Here is a 19,424-nt window from a genome sequence, read left to right as displayed (position 1 = left end):
TTTAGTTGGCCGATGGAAAAATAAATTACAGGGGGTAGATATAACTTAATTTCCTGCCGCGTCACACCACGCAAAAAAACAGAGAAAAATCTAATCTTGTGAGCCGCCCGCCGTTGAGTGGTCGAGCTAAACTAATCATCTTTCATATTCTTAATGTATTGCAATAATTCAGCCTTTGCTGCCTTTTATTGTTTAATAAATAAGGGCTTAGTGCAGCATGGAGTTATAAGTAATGCTCACATTATACCAGAAAGGACAAATTCAAAGAGAATTAGAGAGAGAGGTGAAGCACACTGTGCTATTTCTACTTCAATATCCCCATCTATTGGTGCCAGTGATGAATGCAATCCAAAGTATTTCTTCATACATGCACTTCAGGGATCATATTTTTTTATTTGAAAGTCAAAAAAAAGAATCTGAAAAAGAATCTGAGCAGTTTCAACATTTGTTGACTTACACAAGAGAGCTATGTGCAATGTGCGAAGCAAAAACACATTTATTTTCAGAAGACAGCACGTTTTAGCACCAGGTCATAGCATTCACTGTTTGGCCTGTCTTGTATCTTGTAACGTGTTTGTTTCGCTCATGCAAGGAAAATCTGAATCAGTATTACTGGTATTAATTCACAGAATAATTAGGATTCTTCTGTTGACTACTTCTTGAATATTATCTGAATTGTTACATCCATTTGTTTTTGAGTCACTTGTCATGATCAGTGTTTGGGTGGCAAAAGAGCTTAAATGTCCCTTTGTCCAGGAAGCTTCCTTACTTTCTTGAACTCTTTTTATGTGAATGAGATGTAGTCCCTCCAGCAAGTCTTGGCTCTGCCCAACGGTCTATTTTCAATCAGTGTATCCTTGACTACCTCCAGAGGGAGGCAGCTGGGATAATTTATGTGACCAAACCAGGTAAACTGGCTTCTTTAAAGCAGGGGAGCCTCAAAATCAATACCAAAGTCCTTTATCAAACAGAATGATGCTCCTCATGCTCATCCTAGTATATTATGTTCAGTTGTGTTGATGGCGTTGATGGCGTTGATGATTCAACTCTTTATTCATTTTTGAGACTGAACTACACATTTTTCTGGAGTGTTTTGTGTTTTTACTGTAATTTACACAAATTGAGGTGACAGAATATTAGTAACACCTCTGAATATAACACCAAAAAAAGCTATGGGCTCAAAAAAAATGTGCCTTTGATTACTGTAGCATGTAATAAACTGGTTATTTGTAAGGATGTTTGTAAATCTAAGGAGTCTAAGTCTGTTTGCACTTCAGGACAAACTGGATTTGGTGCTGATTCTCTAAATACTTCATGACTTCAACTGTCAGAATAGTGAAAACATACCATGGAAATGTGACATCACCACCTGAGATGGGCTCTTACCCCATGGGACTGAAAGTATGAAATATGCATTCAGTACCACAGCCTGTCCATCTTTTGATAAAGAGTTGCTATTGAGAGACAGAGTTCCCTGCAGCAGCCATCTTGGTCCATTTTCTAGTCTGACTGGTCTCTGCTGATGGTGCCTCATAAAGGAATCCAATAATCACATGCAGAGACCTTCAGGGAAGGAACTACGGTAACTGCCAGGGACCATGTGTGTATGCATGTGTGTGTCCTCCACTGGCAGCGATAACCTCTGATTTATGGTGAGTATGACCATCAAGGACAATGAGGCCAACAATGAGATTCACCACACCCTCTCAGCTCAATTACTCAATCTGGTCCTAGCCATAATGCTATTTCCATAGACACCCATGTCAGTGCCACAAACCTCTTACGGTCTTATTTTGCTTTGCTTGTCCTCCATTTGTTTAACTTCTAATTTCCTCTTTCACTCACACACTCTCTTCATTTCTATCCTCTCATTCAGTCATCCTCTCCTTCTCCCTGTTGTCCCAGCTCCCTGTCAATCTTAAAGTCGTTGTGTGTAAAGATTGCACTGGGGCATTTGCTAGCTTCTGACCTACCCGTGACCCATTGCTCCGTTGGCAGGTTTGACAATAAAGGTCTTCTGCTTGCGTTTCCTGCGTAGCTCCTTGACATAGTTCTGAAACTGAGTGTATTCGGCAGGGAAGATCCAAGTTTTGGGTATGAAGCTGTACTCTTGAGGCTGGCACTTGATCATCCTGCAACAGATAATAAGTGCGGGAGTAAGGTAAATACAATTAATTCACATCTTGTTCTTCTTTCTCAACAACATTTTATATTTTATTATTATTTTATTAGATTAAGTAGAACTTTTGTTTGTATTTTTCCAGTATTAATATTATTGGTTGCATTTTGTATTTTAAAGGATGCATTTTGTGCTTTTATAGCAATGTCTTATATTTATCTTGCTTTAAAAGGTGGAGTATTACAGGTACCAAATTCTACCTTCTCAGACGGCCAACTGGCTAAACACTTAGCTTTGAAATCCTCTTGTTTTATGCACAGCTTTAGACCGACCAAAGAGACACAGAAAACTTACTTGGACATGTTTCTTGCTAGGCAGTCTTTGCGGCAGATTTCGCCCATACCAGGGAAATGGTTAATTCTCTGCAGAGGGACAGGCAGACATAATAATGTTGTTAGGGCCATTACGCTACTCAATTCCACCCCCACCCCTTCATAAAAATGAGCACATTAAAGGCAGCAACCTGAAGTGAGCTTACAATGTTCTGACATTTATGCCCAATTACGGACTCAAAACAAAAAGGTGACGCTGAGACCTTTCTCAACCCTTATTTAGTTTACCATGTTTTTTTATACTTTAAAGGTTGGGGAGGGAACAGGCAAGTAAAAAAAAAGATCAATCTCAACTCTGAGGGGCCGAGGTAATTGGTTCTGCATCGCAAGCTCCTGCAGTGACAGTTGAATGAATTGCTTTGAATATGCCAAAAGGGGGGTGGGGGGGTAAAGGAAAAACTCTGGGTTTTCTGTATTCTTTGACCAAATGATCCTGAACAGGGGCGTTAATTAGGCTCGTATGAACTGAAACTTGACAGCAAACTCTCACAGTACATCACCGAAAGGAAAAAAAGGAGAACAAATTAAAAGAGAGAGAGAGAGGAGAGGGGAAAAAACAAGAACACAGAGTGTAAAAGGGATCCGTGATTATTATCCAAACGAGACAGACGTAATTAGGGATTCGGAAGAGATTGCACAATTATGCCAATGCCGCGAGACGCGTGGCTTGTGAGGGGAAATCAAAACCAATTGTTGAGGGACTTCTACTTTTCTTTTGAGAAATTATCTCATGAAACACTACAGCATGCCAAGGAGCAAGTGAAAACAACTGACAGCAAATCACCACATCACTGTGTGAAGCATTAGCCACGTTGCTACACGTAAAGCTGTTACAGTATTCGTAATATTCAGTCTACTTAGCTGAACTCTTGCTGCCCCTATCCTAACAAGCCATACTCTTTCTGACTAGCTTGTGATTTAATCGATCATTAGTGCCCAGTCTAATCAAATAAGCACTCGGTAAGATGGATGGCTAACGCTCCGAGCTGAGGGGGAGCAGCCAAGTTCACTCAGCAAGACAGAGAGGTCAAACAGAGGTAAGATCACTCTCAGACTAGTACACAGAACTCAGAGTAATGCTTGTTGTTTAGGCCCGTCTTATCAACATCACTAGTGACATCTGAAACCTGCCTCCCCACCCCCTGTTGCTCACAACTTGTCAGTCTGCCTGTCAGTCATCCATCTGTCTCAGTGAAAGCTCTGTTGTTCCCTCTCATTCTGTCCACCCTTCTTTCCTGTTTGCTGTCTTTCCCTTACCTCCCACAGTTTGAGGAAAAGCAGATGGGCATATTCAGAGTGTTCCACCCCACCTCACTTTTTTCCTCCCTTTCTTTATATTTTATTTCAATTTATCCATATATTCACTACTTTCCCACCAACCCCTCTTCTGTCCTACATTTTCCCCCTCACTTTCTCTCCTGTACGTATTCTTTTATCTCTACTTATCACAGGTCAAAAAATGTATTATAAGGCAGGATAGTGTGTTAAGACCCCACAGGCCCAGGATGGGGTACGAGGATTTGGGAGACAGAGATACCATATGTACAGAGGCTGATAAAGTTCAGCTTCATCATTTTGCAGCTTCACTGTTAGCAGCAACCTGAGCCAAGCCCTTATTGGAAACGGTTTCATTTCTGTAAACTCTGTGAATATAATACTTTCTGTCTTCTGTTTTAAATTATACTAGTTGTGTGGAACAAATTGATGCAAATTGACTTACCTAGTCTTGATTTACATTTCTTACTACTGACAAGTAATATGGAAATGCAGTTCAGAGTTAAATAACAAATGAGAATAATTCCTTATTTCCCCCTCTTAGTCTGCTCAAAAATGAAATGGTTACTTTTTATATACAAGAATTTGTGTTGTTTGTTTGTTGAAAGTTTTAGAATATGATAACCTGACAAATGAGGCTAATTACAGTCATTTATAAAATGTCCCACATATGTTTATTGACAAGTATCAATAAAAAAATATTGTTTTCTAATTTTTCAACAAACCTCTTTGTGTGCATGCAGCATGTGCTCATTGCTGTGCTGGGATATTATATACAGTTTGTGTATGATATCTAGTGAAGGGGTGAATTTAAGCTGCATTTTGTTTCTCATTATAAAATTCGACCTATGTATGTGTACAACATGTGTAATTGTGAATAAATATTTTAGTTACAATTCAGATTTACAAACTGCTGCTAGAGTCTTTGGAGCTGATTTGGTGTCCTCTTTACAAGAGTGTAAAAAGCATATCTAAAGTTTTATGTTGTAATAATTTCTGCACATCTGCAGAAAACGATGTCATGTTTATCAAACTCTAAGTGAAGGAGTATTTGAAGTAAGGGATTCATCTTTCTTTGGAGGAAAATTATTTAAATAAAATCCTCTAAGCACAGGAAGGTTAGAGTAGAAGTCATGTTTCTTTCATCCTTTAAATCCCTTTCTTCTGGGGCACCGCACTGTTTCATCTGAAAGGGATCTCTTTCACCTTTTCCCTCAGGTGCAATCCCTGGGGAAATCCTCCATCACATTCCTGATATGCATTAGTGCAGACAGGTTATGTGGTTTGTAACATCTTGTTTACCACTGTGAAGTCAGCTAAACACATATGATCCTTTTCAGAAGTGTTCCCACAGACATTTTATTTCCAAAGTCACATACATCGTATTTAGCTGTTGCCCACTGAGCACCTTAGAGCATAAAGTTTAAGATCCAGATTTTCCTGTTCAGTTCAGCAATTGGATGTGACATCTATCCTTTTTTCTTTAACCTCTAGGCTAGTGTGTTCCCAACCAAGGTGTGCCGACTTAAAATGGTAGTCATGCAGTGTACCTGATAATTCCTGAGCTCAGCGATTTTCTCATGCTGCACGGCCGAGTCGTTCCAGATGAGGTTGGCAGTTTCGTCATCATCCCGGGTCTTGATAAAGTCCATCTCGTTGATGACTATACGAACTGGGTGGAAAACAGTCACATAAGATTTATAATCCATAAAAAGAATGAGCAAAGCAGACATTTAAATAAACTTGGCAAAGTAACTTCCTGATGAAGATGCAAAATGAGAACAAGATGTGATTTGGACCCACAAATCAAATATTTCTACTTAACAGATCAATGTTTCACTCAAACATTTTGCAAGCTTAAATTTTGTCTTTGCATACATTAAGAGAGAAATGAGTCTCAGAGATTATAGATCAAAAAGCTCACGGCAATATTTACCATTCATGGAATGGTTGCAGAGCAGCCAATCGTAATGCCTCTCTTCAAAAAGATAAATTAATTGTCTGTAATGCATTCAAATCCCACTGGAAACCCCATAGTATGAGAGATAGGTGGCAAGCCCATTTGGACATTAATCCAACAACTATTCATTATTCAGGGAGTAATGAAAAATTAATATGCCCTAACGAAACGAGGTATTAATTAATTTCTTGAAAGCCTTCACAAACCTGAATAAAGCTTGCCTAATGTTGCATGATGGCACTTGAATGGGAAAAAGATGTTTCCGATGTGACTTCATCAATCTGTTAACAAGAGGCTAACTGTATTTTGCTAAGTGGAACTGGGTGGGTTTTACTTCACAGCAGGCCTATGCTTACAGTTACCAGTAGGGTCTATGAGTACAAGGCTATAATCAATCCTGTCTTACACATCTCACTTAACAGACATCCTTAGGGCCAGAGTTTACATTCCCTTCTCAGTGGGTGTAAAGCAAAATTCTTTACCTTTAACCTTTATCTGTAATTCTATTAATCCTGACACAAAAAAAGACAGGCGCAAAAAAGGAAAATGCAAAAATGACCCATCCATCTGGCCCTTAGTGTTAATTTTCCTTCAAAATAGCCCTGCACTGCCCTCAATAGGGCCACTGTGAGAGTCTCGTCACAGCTAGTGAATTGACTCACAGCTAGACTTCCACTACCTGCAGGATCCCGACAGCCCCCAACTTCTATTTGCTGCTGCTGACTCCTTAGTTTCAGAGGTTGTAGTTCACCCCTGAGAGCTCTGCTACCACACAATATATTGAACATGTGAGGAGTGCTTACTAAGCTCTTTTAGCCCATCTTAAAAAAATCCTCACTGTCCACTTAAATTATCTCAATAAAGATTTATGTGCAGTATCTATGTGAAGCTGAGTTGTCTCGGTGTGAACTGTTTCACTGGACTGAAACTCTATTCGCTTTAATTGAATATGTTAAATAACAATGCCCACTTCAAACAATCCACCACAGCAAATTTGATTTTATTACTGCGATAACACTGAGATTGGATTTGTGTTTCTGATAGACTGACTGACCCATACTGAGAGCTGTTTCTAAAATGAATATGCCACTCATTGTGTGGTACATATTACAGTATAAATACTTATTGTCATCTTACCTGCAGGACCACCCAAAATGCTGGTCCCATTTTACCAGGTAAGATCAATGATCATTTACTGTGCTCATTATTGTTAATAGTGCTCACCAGTGTGCATGAGTAGTATTCTGAAGTTACACTAATACTATAACTGAAACTACAACCTCTTACCCTACTGATACAGTAAAGCCTTCCAAGCTACTCCGTTGTTTTCCAACAACAAACAATACTGAGATAATACACGTCAATGAAAGGGTTTCATCACCAACTCACAGAAAGCCTCTTTTTATCCCACACTGGCAACACTCAGACACAAGACAAACTCTGTGATCAAAAGATATTTTTTCTTTGTAGACTGACATTTCTTTGGTCTACAGGACTGTTTTAGCTCCTTTTCAAAAGATTTTTAACGTGTCTAACATCTTTATTGTACATGTTTATGTAATACTGCTGTTGTAGTCATTTGAAAAGCTTATAGTTACTATTAGAAATGTGTTACCATACCAATCTCATATTTGGTGCCAGCAACATTGGCGGTGATGGTGCCTTTCTTCTTTTTGGTGCGCACCTTCCTCCCACTGCTCTGGTAGGAGCCCACAGATGGCACGTTCACGGGGGATGCTCCTTGATCCTCTGGAGGAGAAGACAGCACACAACAAAACTAGATACAGTCACAGCTTGCGCTCCAGACTGGAAGGGAGCAGGAGTTGCTGTAGACTTCTAATGCATTTTCCCTCATTTCGGCAGGGGATTTAGTGAGGTTTGTTTGTGGAGCTACTGTGTAAATGAATTAGGTGTGTAGTTTGGTATAGCTGCACACATAATGATCCTTTCATCATTATCTGTGTGTGTGTGTGTGTGTGTGTGTAATGTGTTGTGTGTGTTTATGTATGCATGCATTTGTTTTTTTTACAAAAACCCATCAGTCCTGAGAGTTGAACCCTTCTTACTCACCTCCATCATTGGGAGGGGAGGGCATCTCAGGGCCTGGAGGAGTGAAAGGGGAAGCCAAGCTTTCTGCCAGGCTTGGCAAGCAGGCCTCACAGGGCACTGGCTGCACCGTCCAAGGGCTCTCTCACACTTGCACCAGTTAGTCTTCCCTGTCTTGCGCTGTATGCACGATGTGGTTCAGGATGGCCCAATGGATCATCTGAGCATCTCTCGGGCGCCTTTCAGCAGCATAAAGAGCAGCAGCAGAGTCTGGCTGAGTAGTGTAGTTTGAAGAGGGTAGCAGTGGAGGGGAAGAGTGGGAGGGTAAGGGCCTCTCAGGGGTCTACACGGGCCCGGCTTATTTACAGCCCCAAGAGGAGAAAGGGAGGGAGAGGGATGGACAGAGGGGTAGATAGGAATGCCTGTGGAGGACAAGAAAAAAAAATCTTTTACAGCTGCAGAACAGTGGTATGCTGACTGCTTAGAGGCTGACTAGTGTGTGGTGTGGATAACTGTGTATTTTCTTACTGGACTGGAGCACATTGGACATGCTTTTGATGTAAAGCAGCAGCAACAGGAGCACACAGGCCTATCAAAGGCTACATCAGTCAATCTGACACTGACCGGAACAGTTCAGTGAGAAATCTGTACAGCTCTGACACTGCAGTACTACTAATGAAATAATCTAAAGCTGTGTGATGTCTGCTGGACTAATTGGTATTCCACAGAAAAATGGTGAAATATTAATGTGGTTGTCAAGTTAAGGGTTTGCAGCATCTCATTGTGTTTCATGCTAATGCCAGCTGAGTTTCATTGTATGGCTGCAAGGTCACTTAATTCAAGCAGATGGCATTTTTACAGTGGTTTGTAAAAAGAATGCTTCCAGCTATGAGCAGTGTGTGCAGAATTTACACCATTCACCAGCCAAACACTGTTATTGCTTGGCTCTGGTCTTTGAGTGTGTCATCAAACCAATGTTGAGGTAATCAGCCATTGTTGAGATGTTCTGTCACATTAGATTTTTTGCTGGCTCTGGAGTCGGGCAGCATAGTGGTTAGCTCTGTTTCCTAACTGCAGGAGGACTAGATTTGATCCTTTGTATTATGTGCAGGGTGCAAAATGTACTTTTTTTGTCCACTGGCCAAACAGCTAGTGGATGTTCAGATTTTCCAGCCACTCAATACACTACCATTGGTTTTTGGTGGTGAGTGAAGCAAATCTACTAGCCACTTGCATATTTTATGAGCATTTGGCTGGTGTCTGGTGCAAATTTTGTGCCTTGTTGGTGTGGTGTGGGTACCCATAACCAACTTTGCTCTAGATAGTTAAAATCTTCAAAGACAAAGCATCTCTGAGGTGAACTGGAAACTGCAAACTGCCCACAGGTGTGAATCTCTGTGAGTCAGTTCAGTGATGAACTAGCAAGCCATACATTTTTTCCCTGGACTTACAGTATGCTGCAATAGATTCCAGCTGCTCTTGACACTTGCTCAATAAATGGTACGTGTAGCTGCAAAATTTGTATCCAGCAATGATCCATACTAGTGGTACCCCAGCCAGAAGGGTTGGAACCCATGCAGCCCAAGGGATGGCAAGATAAATCTGAGGGGCTGCGAGATGATTAACAGGACAGGAAAGATGAAGAACATATTTCTACTACTCAAAATTCCATATATTAATCTACAGAATGTTCCTGTAATATTAGCTTTTATTTTATGACTTACTGAATATTATTACCTCTACATGCCTCCAAAGATGAATCAAATAAAATAAGGGAGGGGGGGAATCCGACTTTGGTATATGATGACATCTTATGCATACCCTCAATAAGACAGTTTCCTAAGAAATTACAAATTCTAATCATTATTTAGCAGAGTAAAATAAATGCAATCAAAAAAGTTAACTCAAAAACATGAAGGGTTTGTTTAATTAAATATTGTAACAGATTAAAAAGACCACATAAATCACATATTATTAACATAAACCAGTGAGGCTACATCGACAGCACACTGTCTTCTGGTCCCACTTTTGAATTTCATAAAGAGATCAACAGTAGCCTCTAGTGGTGAGAATATAATGAAACGCCTCTGTTTTTTCAACCACTGCACTGGCCACATGTATACACACACACACACACACACACACACACACACACACACACAGGAAGATATGCACACAAGCTGACTTGAAAAGCAACCCCATCGATTCAATCTGCATTCTCTGGGCAAATTAGAATAGGGAAACAATCCAATTGCATTAATGCATCACTCAGGAGTCTTCACTGTCATCCCCTTGGTCTGCCTGTGGTAAGCACAAGACATTGATCCTGGGGAGGACAGAGACTGAAACAGGTTCAGCTGAGAGAGGGGGGCAACAACAAAGAGTCAGAGTGATAAAGTGAGGCAAGCTGCACTGTTGACAACCTGCCCCCACCTCCCAGTGATGTTCTGGCTCTCTATACAGGAGACAGGAGCACTAGACCCTGATGTCATGTAAACTTTCAGGATCAAGGGTGACCTGATAGGCACATGATGCACCTAAACACATACAGACAGACATGCATAATATAAGTAAACTGCAATTCTCGCACTATGGCTACAGGAATATATCGGAAAGATGTTAATCCTAATTATTCTACACAATACTTCAAAATTATTAATCCTCATAATCTAAGAAACAATCATTTTATTGCCCTTTTCATGTTATATCAACATTGCATACCAGCATCTTAACTGTTTTCAGCTACAGTCGACATTTCCAATTTAAAGTCAGTTTCAGTGTGGCAACGTATCCCAATAAAAGTAATTATTAAACCTAATTTAAAGCTTAAGATCTTCTGTTAGATCGTTAGTTGCAAAGAGCTAATATTAGATACTAATATGGTGTTAAGTCATGCTACCATAATAACTGAGAAAAGAAATTTAGTTTTCAATTATCTTCACTGATAATGTAAAATAATTTCTTTCTTTGCAGCTTTCAAGAGTAAAATGTGGGCTTGTTTGCCTTATGACCATATGAGGTCATAGTTGAGGCACTTTGGTAGCACACTGATGGATGATCCAGCAAGATGAGGATCTCTCATGTTTTGCTCTTTTTCTCAGTGACAGCAGTGGTTATCAGGAACAATACGGCCTACTTTTAATCGCGTTCACGTGGTAGAAGTGGGATTTCAACGTAATCAGACACCAGATTAGAGGTACTGTTATCGCTCACTGTTCAGGGGACTGAAGCAGGGATATTCTGATATGACGTCACAGCTTTGAATTTAGCTCAATGACTTTTGTCATATCCTCCCTGATGTTACAATCCCTCTACAAGTTGCTGTAAAAGGAGAAATGTTTCCATCTTTAAAAAAGTAGATTGAGTAACCTTTGAAAAGTAAGGTACATATAAAAAGTACATACTATAAATACCTACTAGACATAACATATTCTGCCATTATCTATACGGTGCTGGAGCCCAGTACAGTTTCAACATCCAAGAGAGAAAGTGAGTTTGTCAACATGACATGCCTTTTTATTTTACTGCCAGCATTAGAAAAACATTATGACAATTAATCCTTCGGTAAAGTATTACCAACAAAATCTTAACTAAATCCCCCACACTAAGTACAATATGTGCAGTTAATCCTCCAGTGCAGTAACACCTTTTCTCCACCAGAGTGCACCAGAGGACCACCAAAGCAGAGCAGAGCTAAGCTGAATGGGCAGAGCTCCTATGGATGCTGAGCTCATGCTCTCCCCCTCTGCCACACAACACTCAAAGACCTCATTGTAGATTCAGCTCTTCATCATGTTGCTCATCTGCATCACTCTCTTGTTTTGCAGGCCCTAAATGCACGACAAATGCATGTTTGTCTTTCAGGGCATTGTTATGCAGAGTTTTTCCCTGATTATCCTGCACAAGTTGGTAATGCAAGTGTCCCATTGTGTCCTGTTACTATACATGAATGTTTTATTTTTGAGGATTTGTACTGTATTTTGCTGCTGTAATTTAGGCTACATTAAAGACTTTTAATGAAACAATATCAGAGAGTGATGTGATTCTAGTTCAAAACTAAAAGAAAATTAATCTTCACACTGATGTTATCCCATCATAAGGCAATGACACTTCAAAAATGCTCATTTTACATCATAAGCATGTCCACAAAGACAGTTTCAATAGCTTTACAAGATGTGTGGAAAAGGAAAAGCCTAGCTGTACTGAAGCCGTGTACTCTCTTTAAGCGGTGTCACACTTATTACACAAGTCCCTTCAACAACCAGCAGTATGTCCCTGAGGGGCTTGTTTTATGTTTTCTCTGCCTCACATGAAACAACATCTTGAAAGCAGTCATCAAATACAGAAACAAAAGAGAGACTTGGGGAAACACCACTTAGATGTGTGTTGTGCTGAAAGAGCAGGATTTGCAGACAGTGGCTTTTTTTTCTGTACATGTCGTATCCCCCAGTCCTGCCATTACAGCAGTGATGGGACCTCAGGGTATGTAAAGCCATTCACAAGGCAAGAGACACTGTCTGAGAATGGAGACATGTACTATTACGCATCCTTGACTGAAAAGAAAATGTAAACAAAACTTTATTGTAATACATATAGTATAAAACCCTTCTCATTGGACATTTTTTTACATTTAAAAGAACAATCGTAAAGTGATTCTGTGCATCTTCAAGGCGTAAATCATACAGTGTACTTGGAAGATCTTCTATCGCAATGTATTTAGACAAGATTACCACATTGCTCTCTCAGGAAAAGCGATAGCTGAATTTGTGGACTACTCTCACAGGAAAGTAGTTGGTTGCCAGTGGATCTAAAATTAGCTCAAACCAGTGACCCAACTATGGCTCTGTGCCTTCTTCCAGATATGATGAGGAACGAGTGTGGGAGCTATCAGCCCACAGGGTACTGAAATACACCAACAAACATCTGAGAGCAAAGATTAACTTTATCTGATGCAGTGATGCAGACAAAATAGTCAAAAGTAAAATTCAGCCACTGCCTCAGTAATTCTCTTAAATCTCCTGTTGTATTCCAGTCAACCTTTCAACTGTTGTCCTCCTGGGTCAAATTTACCTGGTTTGACAGTTTATAAAGGTATAAATTATCACGCAATTCTGTGTTAGACCTTTTTAGTAAACTTAATTTGAATTTATAACGACAAGTTTTACAAATATTTTTGAAAATTATGGTCAATAGGCCTCATTTAAATGAAATTATACCTCATTTTTGAATTAACGCCTACTGTCCTCCTGGGTCAAAAATGACCAAAGACAACAGGAGGGTTAAACTTTCATATTAACTACAATCTTGTTCAATCTTTTCTTTTTTTTCTGTAAGACAAAGTTGAGCAAATATTTGTGTACTCACAACATGTGGTTGCTACAGTCTGCACTTAATACGAGTGTTTGTTTAAGCACTGTACTGTACAAAGTAAGCTTTGTGTGTGGAAGTGTATTATCAACAGACATGAAAATGGGTTCAACTCAAGCACTTTCAACATTTTTATCTAATCCTATTGAGAATTGAGAAATCAGATTGCGAGTTTCACTAACTGTTTGTAGTCTAAAGCAAAGTCAATTGAATTAGTGAGGTCAGGCAGAATTTAACTGATAAATCAATAAAGTAAAAACAAAAGTGCTTCTTTGTTGTGTGGCAGATTGGCTGCTGACACAGACATTATGTGAACAAACAAGACTACTCTGATAAGTGGGTTTACAATCAGAGATTAATTTACACATATAGTATGACATACATAGTATATTATATTATTCAAAAAATGTAAACCTGATGAACAATGTAGAAGTCCAGTGTTTACAAAGAACAAATCAGCCAAACCTGTCTAAAAATATGTTGTTCTCCAGCTTCAGAGGTGTCAAAAAACAACCAAGCTCAATTTACGGATATTGTAGTAGTCTGTAGTATGGTAGTGTGCAACACTGCAACAAATATACTATATGAATCCAAAAACTTCAGGCTGCCAACTGTAGCCTGCATTAAAATAGGAGATTATACATATCATATCCTCATTAACAGACTTATCTCTGGGATATGGCCAGCAGGCAGGATGCCAACCAGAAATCATATGTCATGCTGGTATTTTTAAGTAATCCATCTGCCCTGTTGGGAATGGTCATCTCCAGGATGATCTTTCAGCATGTGGTCTGTAAGTGGCACAGTTGAGTACAAACAGACCATACTACATCATATAAATACTCGTTCTTCAAACATCACAACCTTCGTGTAAATAACAATGCTCACAGCATCATGCTAAACGTGCATGGCATCATCTTCAGGTTCCCTGCATAGCTAGCCTGAGCTAAGAAGCAGCATATCAGCCAATATGGTATCTTCCAGATGACTGGAAGGATAGGAGGCCATCCCCTTTTGGAAATCTTGAATGTATTACAGGATTAGCAGAGACTGGAAATCTTAAATATTGCATGTGGTATTAATATCTTGGATATGTGAGGGTTTTTCAGGAAATGAGTTGCGCTCCCAAAATCAAATGTCACACAGCCTAAGCAGGTGTTTTTTTTGTTTTTTTTTTGCTATGAAACAGTTGCTAGCGAGCTGCAGCTAGCGTTGGGTCGCTAGCCACTTGCATGGGTCAGGTGGAGGGATCGCAAAGGGAAACAATCTGGCAATGCTGCTACCCACTAACTCGACTCCTCCAAATGAAGCGTTAGCATTTAACAGCCAAGCTAATGTAAGCCTTTTCATTTCAGCTTGTTATAACACAAAATGTACAAAATCCTGAATGAGACACCGTCTAATAATTCAAAAGGAAACAATGACCCTGGACTACTCTACTGTTAGCTTAGCCGCAGCAGTGGAAAGTGAAGTAGCCCGTTAACGTTACCTTATTTATTCCGGACACTTGGCAGTGCAGCTTTTCTGCTGCCCTCATCCGAGCGACACAGCCGCTGGGGTCTCTCTATGGAAACCGGCCAGCCCCGAGAGTATTTTCAAGGCTACAATAGTGTTTATGGTGTGTAAGTGCGTTAATAGTAAAGACATTGGTTGACAGACACACACAAAATCAGTATCTTGTAGTTCGTCTAGTGTGCTATGAGAGCTGGAGCGAGTCCATGGGCTGAACCATTCGCGCTGCAAGAGGAGGGGGGTCCCGAGTGAAGTGCTGAAGTTTGCATTCTCAATCTGGTACCATCATGACGTTTAGTGCACTGTAGGGCTTACGTGTTAAGTCAGCACATTATTATTATCATTCTTATCTTAACTTAAAAACAGAAGTCTTACCAGCGCTTTCAGTTATATGCCGTTCACCTGTCTAAGTCATTGTTTTTACAGGTTTCTGTTGCGGTTGTTCCTTCACGCTTTCCGATACAAAACACTGAAGCTACCTAGCAACTGTGTCGCTGACCATGGTGCTAAAAAAAACAACGCTGCCTTGTATGGGCGCGTCCCGCTCAGAGGTCATTCACTTCTTAATACCTACAGTTTTTATCACCATACAGTTATAAAGAAATAGTCTTTAAAATGTGCCAAAAACTCCTGCTTTCCTACTGATGTTTTTGTAAACCTTAAGTGACAAGATCTACAAGTTTCCTAGAAGGCTTTCAGTCAGTTACAATAATAATAATGAACTTTGTTTAAATAGCACCCTTCATAAAGGCTAGTGTAGTTCAAAGTACTTTACAGTTGATTGACAAGCTGATAATAACAGAACATAAAGAAAAGGAATAAAAACAACGAAGTACAAATTAAAAAACAAGAAGAAGAATGTATTTAATTTGTACTACACTTTTCATTTGCAGTGAATCTCAAAATGCTACAGCGTTAAACCACCTATAACCTTCCTGCATGAAAAGAAAATCTGTTCACAGCTTTGGTTTTGATTATTTGTACAAACAAACTTCTCAACTTGAATCAAATGTGAATTTTGCATATGGAAAAAAAATTACAATCAATAGTACAATTATTAATAATACCATCACTGCCCATGTCTTTTTGTAGTAATTTAACTGTGATACTTCCATGGCATTTTTTTCCACCCTTTGACTCATTCTCTGTTGACAAATCCATGTTCTACAATCCTAGTGAGGCACAGCCATTTCTTTCATCAAGTCATTTCCTCATACAATTATTTATTTAAATGGTTGGGCTGCTGCCCAGCTCACAATGCACCCGACCCCTTTGGCCCCTCCTACGGGTGGTGAGTCTATGGGAAGGGAGTCCCATATTGCCTCTTCGGGCTGTGGCCGGCTGGGCCCCATGGGTGCAGGCCCAGCCACCAGGCGCTCGCCATTGAGCCCCACCGGTGACCCATGTCCAGGCAGGGAACATGTGGTTCCATTTATGTTTTCCATCATTGGGTTTTTTTGTGAGCTACGCTTTGTCTGGTCCCTACCCCAGGCGATGTTTGCCATGGGTGACCCTACCATGGCAAAGCCCCCGACAACTGAGCTCCTAGAGTCATTGGGACACGCAAACCCGTCCACCACGATTAGGTAGTAGCTCAGGGAGGGGCTTTTTAGGAACAAGTATTGAAAAACAAAAAATGAGTGGTTATTTGATTTTCATTTTGAAATAGGCCTACAAAAGATTAAACTGAAATACAAGCTGTTTTTCATTTTGTGGCCAAAAAGGGATGAGCAGAAGTTAAAAATGAGTGACCAGTTTTTTCATATTCTGAGACTGGATGTCGTCATCAATGCAGGAGTGCAATCAAGATTTTTTTTTAATCTGTCCGTGTCAGGGAGAAGGAGTTTAACACTAACCAACAGACCGTCATATGTATCTATCAAAGAGAACAGCTGCAGGTGGCACCAAATCATGAACACACAAAACAAAACTAACCCAACAGATCCCCACTGACTAATCTTACCTGTCAAAATAAAACCTAAAACATACTATGACTAGACAGTCAAATTCCCATGTGGTGCCGAAATATTCAATTTATGAAAATAACAGCGTAAACCTACTGCCCAGATCCTGGAACCTCTAAATTAGTACCTCAGACTAATTAACATTATTTTATACACACTGACGGAGTGTGAATCTCAGGTGGAGGTCCCCCCGGAGAAACACATCATCAGGAGGGATTCCCACCCCATGACGTTCTGACAAGCCCTAACTGTTCTACTGCTCTGCTATCTCTAGCAGAGCAGAGATAGCCTTCATTGATTTGTATTATTTATTGATATTGACTGTTCTTTTTGAACTGTCTTTCTTATTTTGCCCAAATTGTCCTTATGATTTCAGTCAGTGCTCAAGAGCCAAGGCAACATGTGGACTCAGCAAGACTGCACACAATTCCTGATCTGTGGCTGAGGGACATGGAAAAGTGTTTGCCTTTCGAGTAAGTAGTTATGCACTTTATAATAATAATAAAGTAAAAACAAGTGTCTTCACAATCACGTGGTTCACTTTGGACATATCAGGCAGAGAAATAACAAAGTATTTCTTACCCTTAATCTATTAGTTATTTATAATATTGCCGTTTATACAACATGTGGATCAACTGCAGAACTGGAACCATTTCACAACCACATCTTGATGTACACTGAGGCCTGGATTATAACCATCATGTCCACGGACCAGCAATGAAAAACAGGGATGACATTTTGCTGCATGTTAAAACTAATTATCTTACTAAACCACTGACTAACATGTATTTATTATTACAATCACAAATAGAAGTATTACAAAAACTACTACAAATTTAAAATGTCATCATATAAAGATTGTTGTGGTTTATCTTTTTTATTCTCTTTAGGTAAGTCTGAAACAAAGAGCCTGGGAGATGGAGCTTATATGCTGTTGCAGTTCCAAAGGATGACAGTTACTTGCCAGACACGAGCCAGACGGCTGGCTGATGATGAGGGGATGCCCAGAAACAGAATGATGCATCCCTCAGACCCACATTAGCTTGAGTTCGTCTCTGGAGTTCCAGCCCTGACCACAGAGCAGCTCCTGGAGCATCATTTACAGCATATGCTGAAGTCAGCGGGAGACCTGGAACAGGTAAACTGACATATTTTACTGCAGCAACAAACCAGCAGGGCACCTACACCAGACAGAAAATTTCCTTCATTCAGAATACACAAAATTAAGATTCTGTTTCTTGTTTACCTAAGCTGCAAATTAGTTTTCACAATATTCCTGTAAATACAAGTAGATATCTATCATGCATGTGTAATCAGGCTACTAATTCCTTAACTGTTGTTATTGTTTTTGACAGACAGCACAGGTACCACTCCAGGTATAATCTCCAGAAGTCAACCAGAAAAGCAAATAAAACAAAGTTTTGTAGCATGTTGTCTGTCTTGCTTTTGGATTTATATGTATTTAGCTTTGGTAATGTTATGACACATAGTTACAAGTTTTAAGCAGTACAATGTGATACAAACCAATTCAATGCTCAACAGTTTTTAAAGTTTTAAGACTCCAGCCCTACCCATTCCCTGTGAGAGCTCATGATTCAGTTTATTATTTTAAAATCCTCAATGTTTAATACATATTTTGAGATATAGAGACCGCTTTTACACTACACGTGCAATTATGATGTGAAATGGCCATCGCCACTGCAGGCCAAAAACACTTCATGACTTTGTCTGGACCTCCACTCCATCAACCTCTCCCTCCAACTGAAACTGCGGATCCTCACACCTTTTACTTGTCTTTTTTTTTATAAACAAAGAGAGAGAGGGGGATGATGTGCAGCAAGGATTCCCTTACTGGAATCAAACCAGGGATGCCGCCATTATGTGGCATGTTCGGTAACCACTCAACTACCAAGGCGCTCTGTTTAATGTTGTATTATTGTTGAAGATGTATTATTATTGCATTGAATTAGTTGCTTTGACTTTTCTATGTATGAAAACTCCTTGTGCAAAAATGTAATAAAGTATACATAAAAACTCAAGGTGCAGTGTATACTTTTTCATGCCCCCAGTACTCCATACTACTTGAACCCACCAAGGTTGGATAAAACAGCAATGTCGCTTTAGCTCAAGTCAGCAGCAGATAGCATGGGATAAATGATCGACATTGGTGTATGCCATACAGTTCCATATCAACTTTATAGTTTATAGTATTTATTGTCCAATTTCACATTCATTATTAGTAGTGAGAGTCAAAATCAAGTGTTTTTTGTCTTCAGATCCATAGGAGGTTTGTGAGCTTCCTGTACTCTCCATAAGTCTTGCTTGCATAAGGAGAGCTTTGTGCAAGTCAGAATGTATGGCCCTGACTGTGGCTCTGAATTATCAGTAGCCTAACCATGCTTTGTACTGATAAATCCATGGTGTTGAAGCAACAGATATATTTTTAATTGCACCTTTTTCTCTCAGCCCGCCCTTCTGTCAGTTTCATCTTAGATCTATAATATTGTCTAAACTATATACTATATATATAATATATGTCATCAAAGTGACAAATAGCAACATGTAGTCATTGAGCGAGAGGATCACACTGCTGCCTGTAGTATTTCTATATTTTTCTATGATCAGCCAGTAGTGCTCGTGCTGTTGAAAATACACCCATAGACCAAACCACCTCTGTAACAAAATATTTTAGGGGAAACGTAACTACAGATATAGTTTTTACTATAGATGTTTGGTGTAACCTGGCAGTGGAGCAGGTAATGTGGTTGAGGAAATTAACCTCACCATGA

The 19,424-nt window shown here is 39.7% G+C and overlaps 1 protein-coding gene across 1 annotated transcript in view; it reads right to left on the bottom strand.

Annotated features, from left to right (window-relative positions):
• ttll7 (tubulin tyrosine ligase-like family, member 7) overlaps positions 1-14,856 on the bottom strand; it is a 72,672-nt gene extending 57,816 nt beyond the window's left edge. The window contains exons 1-6 of the mRNA XM_053322453.1: positions 14,649-14,856; positions 7,817-8,214; positions 7,367-7,495; positions 5,337-5,458; positions 2,474-2,541; positions 1,974-2,132 (exon numbers count right to left, since the gene is read on the bottom strand). Coding sequence (XP_053178428.1) covers positions 1,974-2,132; positions 2,474-2,541; positions 5,337-5,458; positions 7,367-7,495; positions 7,817-7,841 — 503 coding nt within the window. The 5' untranslated portion in view covers positions 7,842-8,214; positions 14,649-14,856. The remainder of the gene's footprint in view (positions 1-1,973; positions 2,133-2,473; positions 2,542-5,336; positions 5,459-7,366; positions 7,496-7,816; positions 8,215-14,648) is intronic.
• Positions 14,857-19,424: the final 4,568 nt, after the last annotated feature.

The sequence above is a fragment of the Scomber japonicus genome, chromosome 7, assembly GCF_027409825.1.
Source record: "Scomber japonicus isolate fScoJap1 chromosome 7, fScoJap1.pri, whole genome shotgun sequence".
NCBI classification, from domain to species: Eukaryota; Metazoa; Chordata; class Actinopteri; order Scombriformes; family Scombridae; genus Scomber; species Scomber japonicus.
The sequence above is the reverse complement of the archived record's forward strand: the minus strand, read 5'-3'. Positions and strand labels throughout refer to the sequence as shown.